The following is a 20,268-nucleotide window of genomic DNA, read 5'->3' on the forward strand; positions in this document are numbered from 1 at the left end:
AGCTTCCCCAAGGCTGTTCATCCCTGCCACCCAGCCTGCTTTCCCTTAGCCTCTGCTAGAGAATCCTCACTTTCCTGGGGAAAACCTCATGTTCTTGACTAGGTAAGCCTACCATCAATATACTGATGACTCTAACACCCTTCACACAAGACTTGAGGACAGTCATCCACTCCAGGTCCCAGCTCAGACTAGCCACAAGCCACCTTAATTTCCTCAGGCTGTCCTCTGTAAAGCTCCATTCCTCCCTGCTCTTACCCACACCAGACACCCTCTGGGCTTTGGAGGGTGCTTCAGTCACCAGGCCAACAATTCATGCCCCTAATTTAGTAAGGGTGAAAATATGGAAAATGTTAGGGCAGCCATCCTGCTCTGACAAGACAAACTAGTCTAACGAGTTCCCACATAGTGATAGACTCAATTATAATTCTTCATATTTAAACAAAAATCTGGGCAATGCAGATCACCAGGCTAATCCATGGTCTTAGCACTAGCTAATGGCTTAAAAACCTAGGAAGAGAGACATCCAGTGTGTTTTATATTTCAGACGATGAAGAACTCGCTATATGCCGTCAACGATTGTTCCACACAAGTAAACAAAGTGAAACTCACCTTGTGTTCACTTATGTAGGTTTCGTTTCCAACTATCAGATCTCGTTAAGCTTTTGTCTGCTAGATTAACAGACAATCCACTCAGAGAAAACTCTCCCCCTACCAAGGTGTTCAGCCTTACCAAGAAGTCCATTCCTCTTTTGCTCTCCAACAAACTGTAGACACAGAGACTGTTCAGCCTGACCGCACTGGACACCTTCAGGGTTAATTTTCTTAGGCTGTTTGCACCTTTTCAGGTTTTTCAGTCTTGTTTTTCAAAAAGCTGGCAGCGGATGAGGGCTGCTATCAAGGACAGGATGCCTCTCATCTGGCATTTACCCTACTTTATTCAAGCTCTTTAGTTCCCTGTGGTAGTCCTTTCCACGCCCAAAGGTCACATTAGTCCTCTGGTTCTCATCACCACACCAGTAACCCATGTCCAGCTTATTTCCATCAGGCTCCCCCAGTCCTTTCCAGGAAAGGGTGATCTTTTACACACACATGTGACCTAGACTGACTTCATTTTTGGTTTGTAAACACATGACTTTGTACCCCTCTGTAACAAAAGAGAGACTAAAGCCAGTCTGCCTCACTGTGCACTCACACTCACTCTATGGGAGCACTATGTCACTATTTAACAACCCACTCATACCTGGGCCAGCCATGTGTTTCACCAGCAAGCTGTCTTCTTCCTGGGCACTTACTCTTCATGGCAACCTAAACCAGTGAGCCAAGAACACCTGCTAGGAGCTACTAGCAAGTCCTACCATCCTAGACTTTTTAAACCTTAAGACTACCAGCCACAGAGATTGTTTTAGCCTGGTACTACAGCCAGCTTCCCTTTGGTGGGAACAAGAAAGCAGCAGACTCTAGCACTTTTTCAGTGTACCTCACTCTTTACCACCTACACCAGAATAATTCGTAAGTCCGTTCTCTGCACACTGTCTCTTTGGTTGGCCCCCCTCCAATACTGCAGCCAGCTTGGTTTTACTGCAACAGTGTGACACTGGACTGGTCTCCTCTATGCTTGCTAGACACAACAGGAGGTGGCAGAGCATCTCTGCTCCAGCTCCAGCCCACTGCAATACATGGTGCTGAATAGCCCAGTGCAGCAGGAGGAGGTCCACTGATCCACTTTGTCTTCTCTTTGGATGCACTTGCTCTGTGGTTGTGGCGAGGGCTCTCACAGCCTCCCACCACATGTCACCCCAATAGTCACCCTGGTCACGCCTCTATGTGCCACAAAGACAAGCCCAAAAGCTGTGGTGTCACCCTCACATGCCAAGTGGGTTACAAGCCAGTGCCCTATCCCCCTCCCTGGGCTACAACCCACCTGGAAGTGTGGGCTGGAAACACACTTGGCCAACTGCCTGAACAAAGGCTCCATAACTTTCACAAACTCAGACGGCTCAATCACGTCCAGGATCTCCTCCAGCTCATTTAAAAACATCACCTCCTTGGGACTGTGAGTTTTCGGCCAGAACTTCAGCAAGCCCACAATCACCTGAGTGGGGAGGATATACAGAGACAATGTTAGAGGCTGAAAGTTAACACCAGCTGCGAAATAAATTTTTAAAGGTTTGGTCACAACAGCAGAGGGCAGGGAGTAACAGAAGATACTTTATCAGAAAGTCAGGGTGAAAGTCAGAAACCGAGGAAGAAAGAAAAGCCCAAATTCTGTCAAGTCACACACAAGAGACCAGCACTGCACAGGCTGCTACGATTCTGTGCTACAAGCACAAAGCTTAGACACACTTTTTCCCCAAACATAGCTTAACAAGAAAGGCTCAAAACAGAGTGGGCAGAGGCTAGCAGATGGTGCAGAGCAACCATGGAAGATCAACTAATAAACCTGGAAACTATATGGAGAAGGTCACTGAGAAATCATTATTCAGTACATTGCAGAGCTTGAACACCAGGGAACACTCAATAAATAGTGCAATGGATGGGTTTGGGAGGGATGCAATGGATGGGTTATGGAGGTTACATCTAATGGTGATAATTAAATATGACACTGCAGATGCAACTTCTGGCTGAGTAAATTTTTGCTTACAAGGTACTGGAAGAGTATACTAGGGGAATGGCTATATCCCACTTGATTTTATTGATTTTTAGTACTGCTTCCTTTCCTATCCATCTGCTTCTAGACATGGTCAAAGGCAGGATCCAAGATCCTGCAGACCTTTACTTTGTTGGAGCCATCAGTATGGCATTTACAGAAATGCTAATTCTGTGGACACTAAATCCACACACAGTAGTAGTGGTAGTTGCTCTTTCAAACTCTGTGTACTTCAGCAACCTGATCCTGAAGCCAGCACTGGAAAGGAAGTTCACAGCAGTGGAGGGACAAGTAGTGGGTAATGCAACACCAAGATTAGAAACATCTGAGCATTATGTTTCCACCAACTCAAGGCTCAAGAAGCCAACAGTTTGGTATCCTCAGTGTTTGTCATTACTCAGGTCTGCCATTCAGGCAAGAGTTAGCTTCAGTGACTCAGACATAATTTCTCCTACAGCTAAGGTGGTACAAGGTGTGTCAAGTCTGTCTTTGCTATTACTAAGAACATGTGAGGCTTTGCTCACCTAGCAGTCATTCAGACTGCTGTTAATGCAAGAGCTACCATGTCAAGCCTTGCTGAGCAAGCTTCTGGGAGGCCCGCTCTGACTGTGGACCTAGTGAGTGATCTGGCACTGGTGGCAATGTCTCCCAGTGCATTCAGAGGCTTGCCGATGCCAATGCACAAGCCCTGTAATTCTTCAAGACTTCAACAATCCAAATAATCTCAGGAGTCACAGGATGCTTCAACAGGACACAACTTGTGGCAATATGGCCATGGTATGTCTGGTTTAGACTCAATGCAACATCCACTGAAGGTAATGAAACTGGGTCATCCCACAGCTTTCCACAAGCACCAAACCAGATCTGGGTCTCTAATCCAGGTGCCACTAACCCATTACCCAGGAAGCAATGACGAGCTATGGAGCTTTCCTATTTGAATAACCTGCAAAAATGAATCCTGGAAATGTTGACAGATTTCTATTTCTCTCTTCTCCCTCACCCCACAGTAAGTGCTTTGGCAGGAGGCTGCTGGGCTGGATGTCAGCCACAGGAACTACTCAGCATGATCAGGAAGCTGCTTTACACAGTTTTGGAGCAGGCTCTTGCGAACGCAGGAAATGGAGGACCCACATTTAAAGGAAAAGCTAGGAGGTCTGCTTTGGCACTGCTGGTGTCACAGCTGAGAAGCCAGAAAGCTGACAACAGCTGACCAGCTTCCATTGAGCACAGTCAGGCCCACCACAGACACACACATTTCAACCAGAGAACAGAACGACCTCAGATATTGTTACTCATTAAAATGCTCACACTTTCTGGTGTTCCCTGCTACAGTGACACAAGTACACATTCTTTGGCCATCTGCTGTTTTGAGGCTGTGAAGCTCAGCTCTGTAGAAGACATTTCCTGTCCTGCAGTGGGTGGAGAAACACTTGTCTTCTGCTGCACCCTCTGTCAAGCCGGCAGATAGCCCAGTTAACGCTGCAGGTCTGCGCAACCAGTAACTGGAATATGTCAGATGCCCACCTACACTGCTCACACCTTTTAGAACCTGCTGTTTTCCAGCGCTACGTCCTGAAGGCAAATGCATCTACAGTGTGACTTAACACTACGGAGGTAGTAAACTGATGCCACAGCAGGAAGGAGAATACTTTCATCACAAAACAGGGGCTTGCCTCAGTAGACCTTTGTGTCCCAGGTTCCTAACCTCATCCCCCAAGTTTTTCGGCCAACCCTGGCAGTCTGGAGTGAGCTCTTACTATTTCAGGGCCCTTGGGAGCTCACGCTGGTTCCATCATATATCAGATAGCCATGTGTTTTGTCCCTGCAGCATCTGTCACCAGCAGAAAGCCCTGCCCTTTCGGACAGCTTGGTATAGTGCCCCTTCTGCTATACCAAGAACTGAAGCACAAAGGAACACTATAGCCTATCTTCCTGAAGCTTTCAGGAGAGGATGCTAAAGGCTTACACATGAAGACCACAGCCCTTTCTGCCCACAAGGTACCAGGCAAACCCAGTAAGCAATCCAGTTGACTCCCAGCCTCTCTAACCTTTTTTCACCCTTGCTGTACTCTAAGGAAGCCATTAAGCTTTTTGGGACTTGACTGACACACAGAGGTTAAGCAAGGTTACTCACTGGCTCTGTCAAGCTGCTGTCTTTCTCCAAGAACTGTACAACACAGTACGCCAACTGTAGGGAAAAAAAAACAAAAGAAAAAAAAAGAAAAAAAACACAACCAAACAAAAACACACACAACAACAAAAACATGACAAGATTAGAGCTTCCTCAAGTGTACCAGAGATTTAAATGCCACCACCACCCTAAGCTGGAAGTCACATCATGCCCTCCATAGTAGGTGTGATGAGCAGACAGTTGCAGCTTCAAATGAATCCAGTTTTTCTGATGGCAGGTGAATACTCTAAGACCAGGCAGGCAGGGCCTGAGCTCAGAATATTTGTGCAGCATAAAGGATAAAACTTGAGCCGCCTAGTGCAGTCCGCAGCTAATACATTCAAGTGCAAGCACCACTGCACACCTGGGAAGGAACAAACCTGACTATCCTAAAGCCCTGCCCCATAAAAACAAGGCTGAGAGAACAGACATCACTGCTGAGTACCCATACCTTTTCACTTCCTAGCCTGAGTCCTGATCTTCTCTGCTCTTCTATTATGTATTCTAAATTGCAAGAAACTAATCTCTATCCCATCCCAGCAGTTCAGCACATTGATTTCTCCACACATCTCAGTGGTGACTAACCTGACACAACACACACATAAGCTGATGACTGCAGCTGGGAATTTTACCACTCCGTTTTCAGCAGGGCCCTAATATTTCACAAAGTTCCAGCACAGAAAGGCAAAGCAGGCCACAGCATTAAGTCAGCAAGAAATGGCAGGACACCCTCCTGTCAGTCAGTGCCAAAAAACACACACGTACACATACAGGCCCAGGCACTGCGAAGCTGGGACAAATCACCACAGTAAGGGAGTAGTGCAGAGCCCAAAACATCTCACAGCAAGAACTTTGTACAACACAGTCATGCAGCTTGGTGAACAGCTATAAGCAAGCTGGAACAATGGCTTTTGCAAGAATCACGATCTACTCTGGGAACTTGAAGCACTTCTCACCTGTGGGTGGTAGACACTAAGAGACTTCACCTTGTGCAGTGGTAACAAGACCCTGATGAGAAACATCTTGTGCTCTTCCTTCAGAGGCAAAGCAAACCCATTGATTATGCTGAAAAGAAACAAGAGGCTCGTTAACATCTTTATCCAGCAGAAATACAGTATCTCTCACCTCAAAAGAATCAGTGGCTTGCCCTAGCTCTCATTAGTCACTTGGGAAAGCACCCACCAGAAGCAGCACGGTTGCTGGAGCCAACCTGCATACCACGTTCAGCGAGAGTGCTTCCTCAGCAGGCACGGCAGAGAAACGCCTCTGATGGGGCCTGTGCTCTGCTCTGTCCTGCGCCAGGCTGAGCCCACACACACTTAAGCAGAAGCTCTGGGTAAGGCCAGCACAGAGGCAGCCAGTCCTTGAGGCTTGTACTTTACAGAACAGGAGGATGGTGGCACAAGAGAGGGCTGCAAACAGAAGAGCAGCTGAAACCATGGAGTAGGCTGTCCACTGCTAAGACTTCTCAGGGCTGTGAGGAACTCTTCTCTTTTCCTGCCTGCTGAGACAAGACAGCAAGCGTGACTGGACTCAAATGAACAGGAGACAAATCCGGGGAGGAGAAGGCTACCACTGCATGTATCAGCAGGCTGGAGAGTACTTTCATTGTGTGCTTCAATCAGACTGAGATCCTCTAGAAGAGGTGGCTCCTGCAAGAACTGCTGAAGGAAGGCACTGTCAGCTCACATAGCACGCTGGGCTGGGAGGTCTCACTCACTACGGACCCTCTGGGACTTTTGAAAGCACCCTTACCTTCCCAGGATCTCCAGCAGCTCTGCAATCCCATTGTGGTGTTCTGTTTCATAGATGAACCTAAGGAGGAAAGAAGAATGACAGGTCATTGTTAAGTGCTGGATATAGTTTGATAAGCAAAAGGAAGGAAAAACACTGGATGTGGAGAGCTTACTAGCAAATAACAGAACTCCAAGATGACAGGGCAAGATGTAAGAGATAAAGCAAATAAATTCATGGCCTCCAGATCAGCTAAAGCTCACAGGTTCCAACATTTGCTATGTGCGCTGAAGACAGCACTCTCACATCATCACAGCTCCTAAGCACAGATGAATACTATCCCTACCAAAGTAGCGTGACATAACTGAGTCACTTAGCTAATCACAGTTTGTTTCAGAGAGAATCACAGTCTAGTGCCCCAAACTTATGTCACAGGATTGTCCCACTGACTCACTAGGCCAATGGCAGTAAGAAACATCTCACCTGTAAAATATATTGTTGATCTGCCGCCTCACATATGCTCGCAGACCCAGGAACTTCCCATAGATCCTGTGCAGAATAGTCTTTAGGAAGTCTCGTTCTCTGGGGTCTTCACTGTCAAAGAGATCCAGCAGCTGTGGGGAGAGAAATTCAGTCAGTGTCTGCATACTGCCTGTCTGGACAAAACTACCAGCAACACTGAGCACTGCTTCTGTTTGGCAAAAGTGGCTCCTTCAGTTGAATGATGTCTTCTGCATCCTGAGCACACGATTGTTTCCCTGAAACATGCAGCCTCTTAGTCACACGCTGGAACCATCAAGCACTTCTTTTGCCTGCACACTCTACAAAGCTGCATGTCCCTGGATTTCTCCTGCAAGGCCCCCAGTGCCCCTCTCCACCTGTACAGTGAGTGACGGGTTCCAGGGACTACAGCTCGCACACACTCTTACCCCATACAGAGAATTCTGGCTACTCATTCCAGACTAGACAAAGGGAAAAAGAAACCCCACATCATCAAGCACCTGCTGACAAAGCCAGACTGTTTGCATAACACCTTGACAAAAAATCTGCTGCATGTCCTTTATAAAGGTGGTACGCAGTGGCAGGGGAAACAATTACTTACAGATAGCACAAACTTCTGGTCAATGTATTTCTTGGCTACATTTGGTTGAAAGTCAGGTGATTCCAGAAACCGGAGGAAGAACTCATACACCAGCTATGGGAGGAGAAAGAGAGATCACTTACAAATCCACCCCCATCCTCTCGCCAGTGTTTACTTCAGATTTTAAAAGTTTTCCTTCTCCTTAAAGATTCCGGGAGAGGCTAGGAAGCCTGAACTGGAGCAAAGAAAACAAAGCAACCTGTGTTTCCCCACTCAGTGGGATCAACTCAGCTGCCCTTGCTCTGATGGGCAAGGGGATGGTGGCACATAAAGGCCCGAGTCTGCATGAGGTCTCCTCACCTCAGGTCTCGCCAAATACAACAGCCACCTACTCAGATGAAGATACTTGGCCTGGGAAAATATGCTCCCACCTTCAGCCCACGACTCTACAGAAAAGGGAAACCTCCAGAGGAGATGGCAAAGGCTCAGGCTTCATTGGAAGAAGCACTTGAGACACAATAAGGAAGAGGCAGAGAAATGAAATGGAACCCAGGAAAACACACTGTGTCCTCTGCGTCCTGCGGATTGACCCCAGATTAGCTTGGATCTGCTAAGCCACATGAGCTGCATGTTGTCCCACTTGGACAACAAAGGGCCACTTGCCTTAAGAAGGCTGTTAGTGCTGAAACAGCAACTTCTGGTCCTGTTGTGCTCCTAGAGGCACAAGTCTGTTCCTAAGCTGACCCTGACTAGTGGTTTTGAGGGACACTAGGCCAAACAAGATTGCTGCAACCCAAATGCCTGATTCAGGAGTTGAAGGAGCTATGGGGCCACCCATCCACTGGCAAGGCCCAGCTGCCAAAGACAGCAGCACAGAAAAAAATTGAGGTGATGACCAAAAAACTCAGCACACACTTGCCGCAAATCCATGCTTGCTGCTGCGGACTTAACTCTGAGAAACAAATGCTTCCTGGCATTCATAGCATTCTGGTGCTGAGGAAACACCACTTCTGTTGACGCTCACATCCTTATGTCAACTGCAGCAGTGAGATGTGATTAACCACTACTGCAGAACTGCACCTTATTTCCTCTCGGTATTTTCTGCTTCATTCTGCAGTGCCTGACTCTTGCTCTGCCTTTGTCTGCTTGACAACATGTCCCTGTGCAAGTTCCTGGGGAGGCCCTCCTAAGTTTACCTCCCAGCTTCCACTGCTGAGCTCTGCTAAACCATGCTCACTGTTGCTTTCATAACCGTTTTCACCTAGTTTGCCTTAAAATCTATTTCCCAGGACAAATAGCCTAATGAAAAGATCCTTGGCTCCCTTCCTCCAACTGAATTACACCCAGCATACACCCAGTCTGTTGTCCCAAGTACTAAGCAATACGATGAGAAGAAATGGCCCCAAGTCATGCCAGGGAAGGTTTAGATTGGATATTAGGAAAAAAAATTCACAGAAAGGGTTGTCAGGCATTGGTACAGGCTGCCCAGGGAAGTCACCATCCCTGGAGTGTTTAAAAGACATGCAGATGAGGTTCTTCGGGATATGGTTTAGTGGTGGACTTGGCAGTGTTGGGTTAATGGTTGGACTCGATGATCTTAAAGGTCTTTTCCAGCCAAAATTATTCTAGGATTCTATATAGGAGACATGCTAGCAGGTGCCAGCGCAGGCTTTGCTTTGGCACCAAGCAGTCCCTCTTCCTCCATGTGCCTCCCAGGGAGCTGGGCAAGGAGAGGATTGCCAAAGCAGGCAGGGGTGCTGTCTCCAAAGCTGCTGAAGCACACAGGAAGAAGGCTCTTGAGCCTTCAGGAGGGACATTAACACTGCTGGGAATCATTTCTTACACAAGCAATGCGGCACAACTCCCTCACTGCCAGTAAAGTGTTCACTCCTAGCCTACCTCAGGGCCACATGGGACTACAGCCATCGCAAGTGACTGCTGCACACAGGCATCAGCCTGTTTACGTTGCCTACAAGCCACCTGTGACCCATGGCTGGCAGGCCTGGTCTCTCCCCATCCCCACACCAGCAACCCCTGCAGGCCAGGGGAGCAGCCAGCAGCAGGGCTGGCAGGCTCCAGCATTCACATGGACTCTCAACTTCCTGGAGATAAATTCACCAGATCTATATCCCCCACACCTCCTCACCTGAAGGTGTGGCCAGGCAGCCTCTAACGTAGGCTCATCTTCCTCAGGGTCAAACTCCGCGCCTGTGGGGTTGGATGATGGAGGGAGTGTCCGGAAGAGGTTCACTGAAAACTGAGGTGAGTGAAAAGGTGTGTGAACGACATACCTGTACCTCACAATGGTCCTTCCTGTAGCAAATCCTTCACGGCAGAGCAACACACTGTGATTTGCCATAGCTGTGCCCACAAATAAATCCTTCCGCAGAGGTTGTAGGGTTACAGTATGCATATGAACTCCACAAGTACAGTCTGTGCCAGAGACAAGAGCTACCAGCTCTCCCTACACCAGGCACTGTCACCCCCACTTCCTTTTTCTCTTTTTGGAGGTGGGCAGATAATAAGGAATGGGTAGGACTGGGGTCACACTCCTCTCTGAAAAATCCCTATCCCCTCCTCCCCACATGCTTCCAAACAGCCCCTATTTCTTTGGCACACAAACATGTACTGGCCCCACACCCTACCATGATAACAGCTTCAGGATAGATGGCCTCAGTGACAACATCACGATTGTGTGTGATGTATTCCACCATCTCATTGAGACCTGCTCGCTTCACCTCCTTGAACTTCAGGTCACTGAGGGGGTCAGAGATGAAGTCAAACAGCACGCAGCACTGCCGCAGCTTCTGGATGAAAAGCTCTTCTCGTTCGTGTGGAGGAGCATCTGTCAGAGAAAGTAGGGACATCTGTCCTTGGAGACAGGTAGAACATCTTCCTGGTTTGCCCAGGTATCAGTGTGGTTTGCTCCCTGTCCTGCATTTCCCTTTCCCTGTCACAATGCCCCTTGAGCTGGCAGGGGAAGAGAAGAGGCAGTGTTACCCTTGCTGTGGAGATGGAACAGTGCAGGCACAGGGATTACAAAGCCTCTGGAGGCACTACCCCATAAGGCAATTTCAAACACAGTAGCAGTTTCTGATCTGATAAGCATTGATCCCTTCTCAGTACAAGGTACACTAGAAAAGAAACTGACTTAACTAGCTCCCATCATAGACCAGTGACAACCTCCAGTCACAAAGGGAGCTGGGCAGAGAACACTACAGGCTAACCCTCCTCCCAGAGAGCAGCGCAGAACAGAGGGGACAAGGAGGCAGAGGCTCTATATTAACAGTATTCTCTTTTTGATATGTTGCCACTGAAAACTACGCACTGCTAAGGCAAATCAGGCAAACTGACCTCTTGCTTGCAGAATGGTTGCTGAGCTGCAAGGCAGTTGCCCTTTCTAAAAGGACCACCTGTTTCTGTGAGCAATGTCAGCAACGGGTCTGGCTGAGTGACTGCTGCAAATGCTTTCTCCTTGTCCACACTTAAGTCATGTTTAATTGCGCCATTATGCAGACTAACTGCTAATGCTGGGTAATTGCCCTAATGTGGACAAGTTCAATAGCACTACTGTAATTTGCAATGGAAACAAGGAGGAGGAGGCCTGGTCCTCTCCCAGGAACGGATGGCTGTAGGAACCAACAGCAGTCTGCACCAAGGTCTCTGCACTTCACCACCTTCCTGCACAACCTGCTGAAGAATCTGAGGCAATCCTAAGTACATATAAGCATGAGGGTTTAAAACAGTTCAAATGGGAAGGTAAGTACTGAAGTTGGCATTGAGTATCCTCCTTTTCTTTTAGGCTACCCATCAATTCTCAACCTGCTGCCGAGCCAAGCACCTTTCCCAGAGCCATCCCTGCTGCACTGCCAGCAGGAGGGTAGCAGGACACTGCCAGGGTCGCTTTGGGAAGAACCCTTACACCACCCCATTCTGCTTGGAGAAGGTGCAGCTTGTCATGGAAGTCACCCCCACCCCACAGCTTCTTTACCTTTAAGGGCTGGGAGCTTTTGTAGTTCGCGGTTTTTGCTCAGGTTGAAGCGAGAAGAGCTGTGCCGGCGCTCCTTCTTCACAATCTGGGGTCCCCCTGAGTACTTGATCTTATTCAGCTGGGTTGGTGGGGGAGCACTGTTACTGGGCCGCTTATTCGAAGTTGTCTGCTGCTGTTGCTGCTGCTGAAGCTGCTGAGCCTGATGAGGGAAAATAAAACAACTCATAACTTTTTACCTACGAGCCTCACAAGCAATCTGGTGTCATCAGTTTCTTCTTGGACTGAAGAAACTAGGCACGTTTTTCACTGTTGCACTTGCAATTCAGTGCATCTCACCCGCTTCTGCAGGGCTCTGGACCCACTGGTTGCATTTGCAGCATATGTGCAAAGCAACATCAGTTTTACCCACATCTGTGAGGTACCACAAAGGCACTGAAGCCTCTCGGCACACTGGGTGCTAAAGAAAGCAAAGCCATATCTCGCAAGAAGTTACAGGAAATTGTTGACGCAAAAAAGCAGAAATAACAGCTTTCCATGGTCCAAACAGAAATCTCAGTGTGCTACTGCATCCAATGACAGCACTCTGTACAACATAGAGCAAACAACTTTTGAAAACTAGCAAGTTGCTTCCTTATTCTTGTGTAAGGAAACAGCCGGGAAAAAGCAAAGCAGCATGTAGTATAGAGGAGACATGACAGCCCTGGAAAGGCTAAAATCATTGCTCCATCCACAGACAAGCAGCTGCTAGTCTAAAAAACACACAGGCCATACCCAACCCTGAGGTCCAAGGCTGGGGGCTTTTCCAACCCGTTCTGGCTGCTCCCTCCATTTCTGCCTTGTCTCAGCCTCCCTGCTGTCTGAACTTCTCCTGTCAACTTGCTTTTTCCACATCATCCCTTTTAGCCACACAACCTCTTTGCCTGCACTTTCCTCCAGCAGACATCCTCTCCACTTCATGCTTGTTAAACAGCACTTAGAGGGGCACTTCCCTATTTTTAGCAGGTGACCAGAAACTCAGGCCAGTGTTTGTTCAGCTCAGCTCTGTTCTGACTCGGCTGAAGCTCCACTGGTTGAAGTCCCACTTGGGCCGTAACAGCTCAATAACTGACCCTTTAACACCACATTGACCCAACTCATGGAAAACTTAACATGGAAGAAGGCAACACCCACTGCACCCCACAGCATGTGGGGAGGCAGCAAGGTAGGAATAGAGAAAGCTGCCTACAGGGAGACAAGTGCAAAGATTCCCTGTGAAAACAGTGCTCAACACGAAACACCTATTATTTTGTCAAGCCATTACTTTGAACCAGAAATCAGAAATATTTTGGTTCTGGTCTGGCTCTGCTTGAAGGAAATCTGTTCTGTTTCAAGCTCAGCTCCAAGCCAAGATAGCAGGAGACAAGAAGATTTGAATGGTCTTGAATTTAGGTTTGATCTGTTTCCTTTCATGGAGTAGCACTGTCCCACAATGAGAGGAAGGGGTAAGATGAGCTTATGATGAAAACAGCTGTGTCAGTCAGACAAAACAGGCCCAGACTACAAATCAGAGGCAACTTATCCTGAACTGTTGTCTCTCCTCAGTTAAGTCAGGCTGAATCCTTGCTGGTAACCTTCCAAGAGTGAGAAGTTCATTCCTCATCCTGAGTATTTGGGTATCATTGCAGCAGGAGCTACTCACTTGTTGCCCAGATGCTTTTGGGAAGGCTAGTCCTTTACTCTCCATCACTCTTCTTCCACAGGGAAGGAGGGCAAAATCTGAATGCTGAGCCACCATGGAGAAAAGATGGTACAGGCAGAAACAAAAGGTGCACCGTCAGCCTCATAGGTAACACTGAGGGAAGCAGGACACATGGGTCCTCCCTCCTAGCCAACAGGACATGCCTGTGCACTCCTCATCCACCCAGAAATGCCACAGGCAAATCATACAAGAGTTTGTGTTGGAAAGGACCTTCAAAAGTCATCAAGTCCAATGCCCCTGCAATGAACAGGGACATCTTCAACTAGACCAGGTTGCTCAGACCTGCATCAAGCCTGGCCTTGAACATCTGCAGGGATGGGGCATCTACCACCTCTTTGGGCAACCTGTGCCAGTGTTTCACCACCTCCATTGTAAAAAATTTCTTCCTCAAATGTTCTAAACATGGTGTGTGTACTGCCTGTGAACAGGCTGCAGCCACACTGACTTCATCAGGGGTCTGGAAAAGTTCTTGCCACCAGCTTCTACAGTCTTCAACAGCTGGCATGAAGAGAGACAAAACACAGTTTCAGGTTTAGCTGCTAGTTATTTAGGAAGCAGACATACACACTAAAAAAAAAAAAAAAAAAAAAAAAATCACACAACTGAGTTTGTTAGAGAAAAATCCAATGATGGAGGAGGTCATATGTACTTTTACGTTGCAGTGCTCAGAGGGTTTTAGATGGATTGCTTCTATATGGACTTTCTGGCATCAAGCTGAATACTTTCTTTCAGGGTGTGCTTCCCGTGGCAGGCCTGCTGCTCTTCTGCCTTCAACAGCTCCTACCTTGGCCACAAGAATCAGAAGAGGCTTCTTTTAAGTTTCCTAACACTTTCTTCTCCAAAGTTTCCATCTCTGAAAAGACAGCAGACTACTAAAACTGAAAGCTCTTAATGCACAAGTATCAACCTCACAAACTGCTTCTCCAACATGACCACCAGCTGCCCACTCCACGGCTGCTGGCACACATCTACCTGACAAGGCTCAGCCCCTTCCTGGCAGGCAGGGTTCACACCACCACAGCATAGGCAGCTGCTTGGGAGACACTGTTTGCCAGCAGCAAAGAGAACAGCACAAAGGTGTTGGCCCAACTGCGGTGTGGCAGCCCCACCTTTGCCGCTGTGGTGGAGCAGCTATTCATGACAAATGGGCCAGCTCCAATTGCAACCGCATTGTAACTCCTCCAAGCACAGGCTCCTTGGTCACAGCACTTCCTCCTCACTGGTTCCCACCACCTCCTTGAGAGGAACTTGCCTGCACACATCAATGACCCCCAGGCCCTGGGCTTGCTCTGTGCCTTTCTCTTCACCTCAGGCTCCCAGGGACAGAGACCCTCTTTCCCCAGCCACCCTGAGCTCTGCCAGCTTCTCCTCCACTCTCCTACTCATGCATGACCTCACCTCTGCAGGCACTCCTACCACGGCTGGCTGCATCGCCACTTGGAAAGCCCTTCTGCCTCACTGGTCCCTTGAGCATCCCCTGCTTGCTAAAGCTTCTCTCAGCCCAGATCTGCTCTCAGCTCCTCCTCCTCTTCAGATGACTCTTCTGTTCCTATCCCTCAAGTCAATACCTGCTCTCTGTGTCTGCTGTTATACAGCTTCCCTATTAAAATCAAGCTCTGCCTCAGAAGTAATACTAACACACTGTAATGCCCATCTCTGAATAATAAACTCCAGGTACTGCAGTAACAAGCCCCATGGAGACATCTGCAAAATATAGCAGCTCAGTAAAAAGAAGCACCCTCTCCCAGAGCTGCAAATCTCATCAGCGAGGTTTCAAGCTGCCCTTGAGGCTGCAGAGCAACTCCTCTCTCCTCTTTACTGCTGCTGCTGCTAATCCCTGCTCCCACTTCCAGGTCATTAACTCTCTTCCCCACCCAGCTGTCTCTTCCAGTCTTTCTGGCCAGGAGTAACTCTTTCTCATCCTCTCATTCAATGCTGCCTTAGTCTCTGACATAATCTATTTTTTCTCCATAAATAACCACACAGAAATTCGCTCCATTCATATTTTCATCATGTTCCAGAGGGAACGAACTAAATAAACCTTTAACTTACCACTCCCTGCTCTCATGTTTTCCTCCACTGCTCCTGTCTCTTCCTGAGCAAACTGCCTCCCCAAAGCCAGGGGCTGGCTAAGCTCTGCTGGCTTTTCACCTCAGACAGCTTCACTCTAAGATGGGCATCTAAAAGAGCACTGCACTACCCCTGTACTTAAGGGAGAATTCAAACACTTCCTTCCCTTATGGGGATGTGCCTGCTTTTAAACATATCTGCCCTTACAGATCAGCTCCACTAAAAGCTCATTCGCTGCAGAGAACAAAGCACTATGCTCTAAGGTTTCTAACTGACTCCTACCCCCTTCATCTCCCTCCACAGAGATCCACATATGAGGTCCTCATCCACTGCACTTTTTCAGATTTGTCAAAGCAGAGTTGCTCTTCAACCAGCTTTACTCATTCCACCAGCCAGACAACTTGCCTGCAAAACCAGTCACAACTTTCTGGTACTGGGATAAATTAGAGTGAGTCCTCCACAGCTCCTTGGAGCATGGTGTGAGAGAGGAAAGTGTGTACTGGAAGAGGGCTGCTCAGATGCTGCTCTCCTCCAGCAAGCCCGTGAAGCATCTATTGAGACATGAAAAAAAAGAGAATTCTCTTTGGTGCACACAACTTTCACTCTAGAAAAGGCAACCAAGTAACCGTAACTCCATGAAGGAATTTACAGGGCACAAAACTCTCACAATGGCAGCAGAGGCATCCAGGCCAGGCTCAGCCCATCAACCCCACCAGGCAACACCACTCCTGGTGTTTAAAGAGTCAAAGCACCTCTTGCTTCTGACATGAGGAAGGAGTCCCTCTCCCAGCACACATTACCTAATTCCTCATGACCCCCCAAATATTAAAGTCAAAATACCTTTCTGTGCTTCCTGAAGAGCAGGAAAATCGCATTCAAACCGGTATACATTTCTTCTCATCAAGCAAAGAGCTCTCTTCCATCCTGCAGTAGAGCAGTCCAGAGACAGGAAAGCACCAAGAGAGAACAAACTCCACTGCAAACTCAACAGGGAAAGGGAGAAGATAGCTGTGACAGTGCACACCGCAAAGGTGTCTCCTTTCTGCTCTGCTCTCTGTTCCTATGATCAAAGGAGACCCAGCCTTCCATCTTAAAGAAGGGCTGGATTTTGTCTGGAGTATGAGGAAGTGGCTGGGTATGTTCTGTGGGAGGGAAAATTAGATGCACCAATTCTAAGTTTCTTCTGCACCCAGAACAACCAGACATTACATGCCATTTCAGGTCATGGAAGGAAGCTTGCAGGCTGTACTATTCTTCCTTTCTTGCTGCACCACTTGTAACCAAGAAAACAGCACCACAGCCCACTGCTGATTTGGATGGGGACATCAGACTGCTCTGCTTTGATGGCTATCTGTCACACCTGCGTTGCAAGACCCAGGCTTTCCTTCCTCTTCTCAGAGCTGTGAACTCAGCAGACAAAAAATAAAAGGTAAGCCTGACTCCATGATGTCAAGGCAGGAGTTCTCTCCCTTCCTCAGAGTCTGCAGACAGTTCTGCCAACAAGCTGTTTTCAGCCGTATACACAAAAAAATGGGCAGAAGCCAAGACCAGGATGGGATATAAAAAGAAAATCTACAAAACTGCTACCTGCTCTGAGGCAAACACACTCAGCTTCTGATTCCTTGATGACAGGCAAGAGCACGGCTTGGACCATGAAACAGAGTGGCCAGTAGAAGGGGTATTTTCTGAGCCTCTGCAACACAGATCTATGCTTTCTACAACAACCTTATTTTGACTACAACCATGCCACTGAACTACAGATTTCTTCTTAGTCTTCATTAGCCTTACGTCTCCTACCCCGAATCCTCCAAATTACAAGTGCAATGTATTCCAGAGAAGACTCCAGCACACAGGCTTCTACGGACATAGAAGTGACACAGCTCGTTTGCCAAATTGCAGTATTAAAAAAAATAAACCACACACATATGCATGCTTCCTTGGACATGTGTACAATGTTCTTCTGAGCCAAGTCTCAAAAACCACAACCTCACTGTTTGAGTGCTGGACAAACTCAAGTCTACCAGAAAAGTTCCAGTTTACCCAAATTTTTGTTAGTTTTAAGCGCAGCTTAACATATCATGTTCCGCTGAGGCCATTCTAACACATCTAGCTTGGCAACATCAAAATTAAGAGCGAAGGAGACTCTGCACAGCTGGGAATACAGACTGTACTGCCTTGTGAATAATGTTGTGTTCAGCAACAAAACTGTTATATCAAAGGAGAACCATTTAATCTCTAGCAGTTTATTCTTGTAGGTGACCTATCCATTACTTCCTAATTTCACTCCCCTAGAAAAAGCCTCAGAAGAGGCATTTTGTTCCTTTTTTATTGCTTCTCGCTATTCTCTCACTCTGACACAAGGCGACAACAGAGTTTATTGCGCTTTGCTCTGATAGGAGCAAGGAAGCTGCTCCCGTCTGTCAGGCTTCCTCCTTCTTGATAACCAGGGCTCTTCCCTCTCTGCAGCCAAATTCACCATGCTCTGCAAGAAGTGCTTGCCATCAGCTTCTTGCCAAGTCTCTTTTTGCAGGGCTGTAGGGTACAAGACTCATCCTGGCCTCTTCCATAGTCATCGTTCCCTTTGAAACAACTTTTAAGAGGAACTAACTCCATCTTAATTTTACTCTTTGCTGCCGTCTTCTCCAATTCCTTAAGATCTTGAAGACATAAGTTATCTGGCAGAGCAGCCTGAAGCAGCTAGAATGAAAGATGTCATTCTTCCTCAAAGATGAGCTGCACACACGCTCTGCTGTACCCAAGGTAAAAGCCTTACCTCTTCCGAATTCTCTGCCCCACCATCCTTCCCGCTACTGCTGCTGCCAGGCTTTGTGGTGCTTTTAGTAGACTTCGGAGACTCCTGAAAAGATGAAAATATATTCAGAGAAAATTTCACCTTGTCCAGAATTCTAGCATCTCTGCAGAGTCCAGCTGTGCATGAATACAGACCCACCCCACCTCCACCCCTGCAGCAAGCTCTTCGTCGAGTGGTAACTCCAAGCCCTTTTCCCTGAGGAGGGCACTCAGAACGACTCCCGTGGCACGGGACACCCACGGTGGGGGCTCGGGCCCAAGCAGGAGCGGTGCTGGCACGTCCTGTCCCGGTCATCGCCGGCAGACCCCGGCCGGGCACCTTCGGGGGACCGGGCCCCACGCCCACCCAGCCTGGCCCAGCCCTTCCCCCGGACTCGGCCCCGCCGCTGCCCACGGGTGCTACAAGGCGCAGGACACCCACAGCCTCGCCGGGCACGGCCCGGCCCGCCCGCCCCGGGCGGCGGCAGAGGCGGATCCGGGCCCCGACCCCGCCCGCGGGCAGCGCCGCAGACAGACCGGGCAGCGGGGTACCGGCAGCCGCCGGCGGCCGCCCCGCTGCGGGGCCGCGACACGGGTGGGACCGTACCTCCCCCACCGGGGACATGGCGGGGGAGGGGCGGCCGTGCCCCACAGCCCCCGCGACTTCCCGCCGTCTCCCGAGCGCGCGGGGCGGGCCGCAGCCCCGCTGCTCCCCCGCCGGGCTCACGCGGGGTAACCGGCACCGACGGCCGCCCCCCGCCCAGCGCGCGCCCCCGCCGCCCTCCTGCACCACCCGCCCCGCCCGCCCCGGGCGCGCGCCCCCGCCCCCTGCCGGCCGCAGCCCCGCGCGCGCCCCCATCCTAGGGCCGCGCCGAGTGAAGGCCGCGGCGGGGAGGGCGGCGGGAGCGAGACGGCCAGTGCCCGGAGCACGCCAGGCCACCCCCGCACCGCCGCCGCACCTTCTCCTTCTTCAGCTTGTAGGGCATGGTGAGGGCCAGGCCCCAGCTGCTCCGCGCCCGCCGCCGCCACCGCCTGCGCCCGGGCCCGGCCGCAGCGCCCCGCTCCCATTGGGCCAGCCGGCCTAGCAACAGCCTCCGCCACCACCTCGCGGCGCTGACGCAGGGCAGAAGATTTTTCTCATTGGCGAAACTGTGCTCCGGCACGCCTCCTAGGGGCGGGGCGGGGCGGTGGGCGACGGACTCTTCCGGGGGAGCGCGCCGCCTGCGCCGGTTCGTGGCGGGACTCGGCCTTGGCCTTGGCTCGGTGTGGGCGGGTTAGAGGCGGCGGTGCCCGAGCAACCCCCACAGGGAAGCAGCTCTAGGGGCGCGGGACCAGGGGACGGTCTCCTCGGGAGCCCCGGTGCAGGCAGGCGCCCGGCCACGGTGGGGAGATGCGGAGCTGCTGCTTGGGCCTCCCGGGTCTCTGCCGCTTGGAAATGCCTCCCGGAGGGCGGGAGTAAAAGCGGCGGGAGTGCTTCTCCTTCTGCCACGTCCTATGCAGTTCTCCCTTGCTTTGCTTGGGGAAAAAGAGTCCCAACAGCCTGAGTGGGCCCCAGGGGCTGCACCTCAGCGCTGTGGGGCAGGTGCTTGTTGGTGCTCTGAGGCACGGCCGAGGGAAGGCTGTTGATGGAAGTGATGGGGCTAGGTGGTGGACAGATGGACCCAAGGGTGGATGGAACTGTGTCCGTAGAAGCGCTGCAAGGCCCAGTACAGCCAGAGCAGTGCCCCTGCTAGTAACAGCGAAGGTTGTTCCTGGGTCATGTGTCCCTGGACACTTCCGTGCTTATATAGGGTAACTCTGACAACTCATCGGCAGATGGCTCTGCATCCTTGCAGTAGGAGGACAGCCTCAAACAGCCTGCAGATGTTGCCTTCAAGCTGATGGGAAAAGCAACCAGCGGACAGCGAGCTGCCCTCAAGTTCACAGACCTGAACTGAGCAGAACCTGCTGGGAAGGCCATTAGGGCTCGTTATGCCTAGAGGACCTAAGGCCGATCCAAAAGCTTAAGTCGGTCCAACATGCTTAAAATGATGGCTGCTGGCCTGTT

General features: G+C 49.8%; 1 protein-coding gene across 4 annotated transcripts in view; it reads right to left on the reverse strand.

Moving 5' to 3' along the window:
• Positions 1-19,263, reverse strand: part of PPP2R5D (protein phosphatase 2 regulatory subunit B'delta) — a 36,119-nt gene extending 16,856 nt beyond the window's left edge. For all 4 annotated transcript variants that reach the window (XR_010606055.1, XM_065633010.1, XM_065633011.1 and 1 more), the window contains exons 1-11: positions 19,181-19,263; positions 18,205-18,288; positions 11,624-11,822; positions 10,278-10,477; positions 9,779-9,889; positions 7,654-7,746; positions 7,035-7,165; positions 6,573-6,632; positions 5,774-5,882; positions 4,782-4,835; positions 1,922-2,092 (exon numbers count right to left, since the gene is read on the reverse strand). Coding sequence is in view for 3 of the 4 variants with exons in the window: in XM_065633010.1 (XP_065489082.1) it covers positions 1,922-2,092; positions 4,782-4,835; positions 5,774-5,882; positions 6,573-6,632; positions 7,035-7,165; positions 7,654-7,746; positions 9,779-9,889; positions 10,278-10,477; positions 11,624-11,822; positions 18,205-18,288; positions 19,181-19,207 (1,239 nt within the window). In the remaining variant the exon portion in view is untranslated. The remainder of the gene's footprint in view (positions 1-1,921; positions 2,093-4,781; positions 4,836-5,773; positions 5,883-6,572; positions 6,633-7,034; positions 7,166-7,653; positions 7,747-9,778; positions 9,890-10,277; positions 10,478-11,623; positions 11,823-18,204; positions 18,289-19,180) is intronic.
• Positions 19,264-20,268: the final 1,005 nt, after the last annotated feature.

The sequence above is a fragment of the Caloenas nicobarica genome, chromosome 3 (assembly GCF_036013445.1).
Source record: "Caloenas nicobarica isolate bCalNic1 chromosome 3, bCalNic1.hap1, whole genome shotgun sequence".
Taxonomy (NCBI): domain Eukaryota; kingdom Metazoa; phylum Chordata; class Aves; order Columbiformes; family Columbidae; genus Caloenas; species Caloenas nicobarica.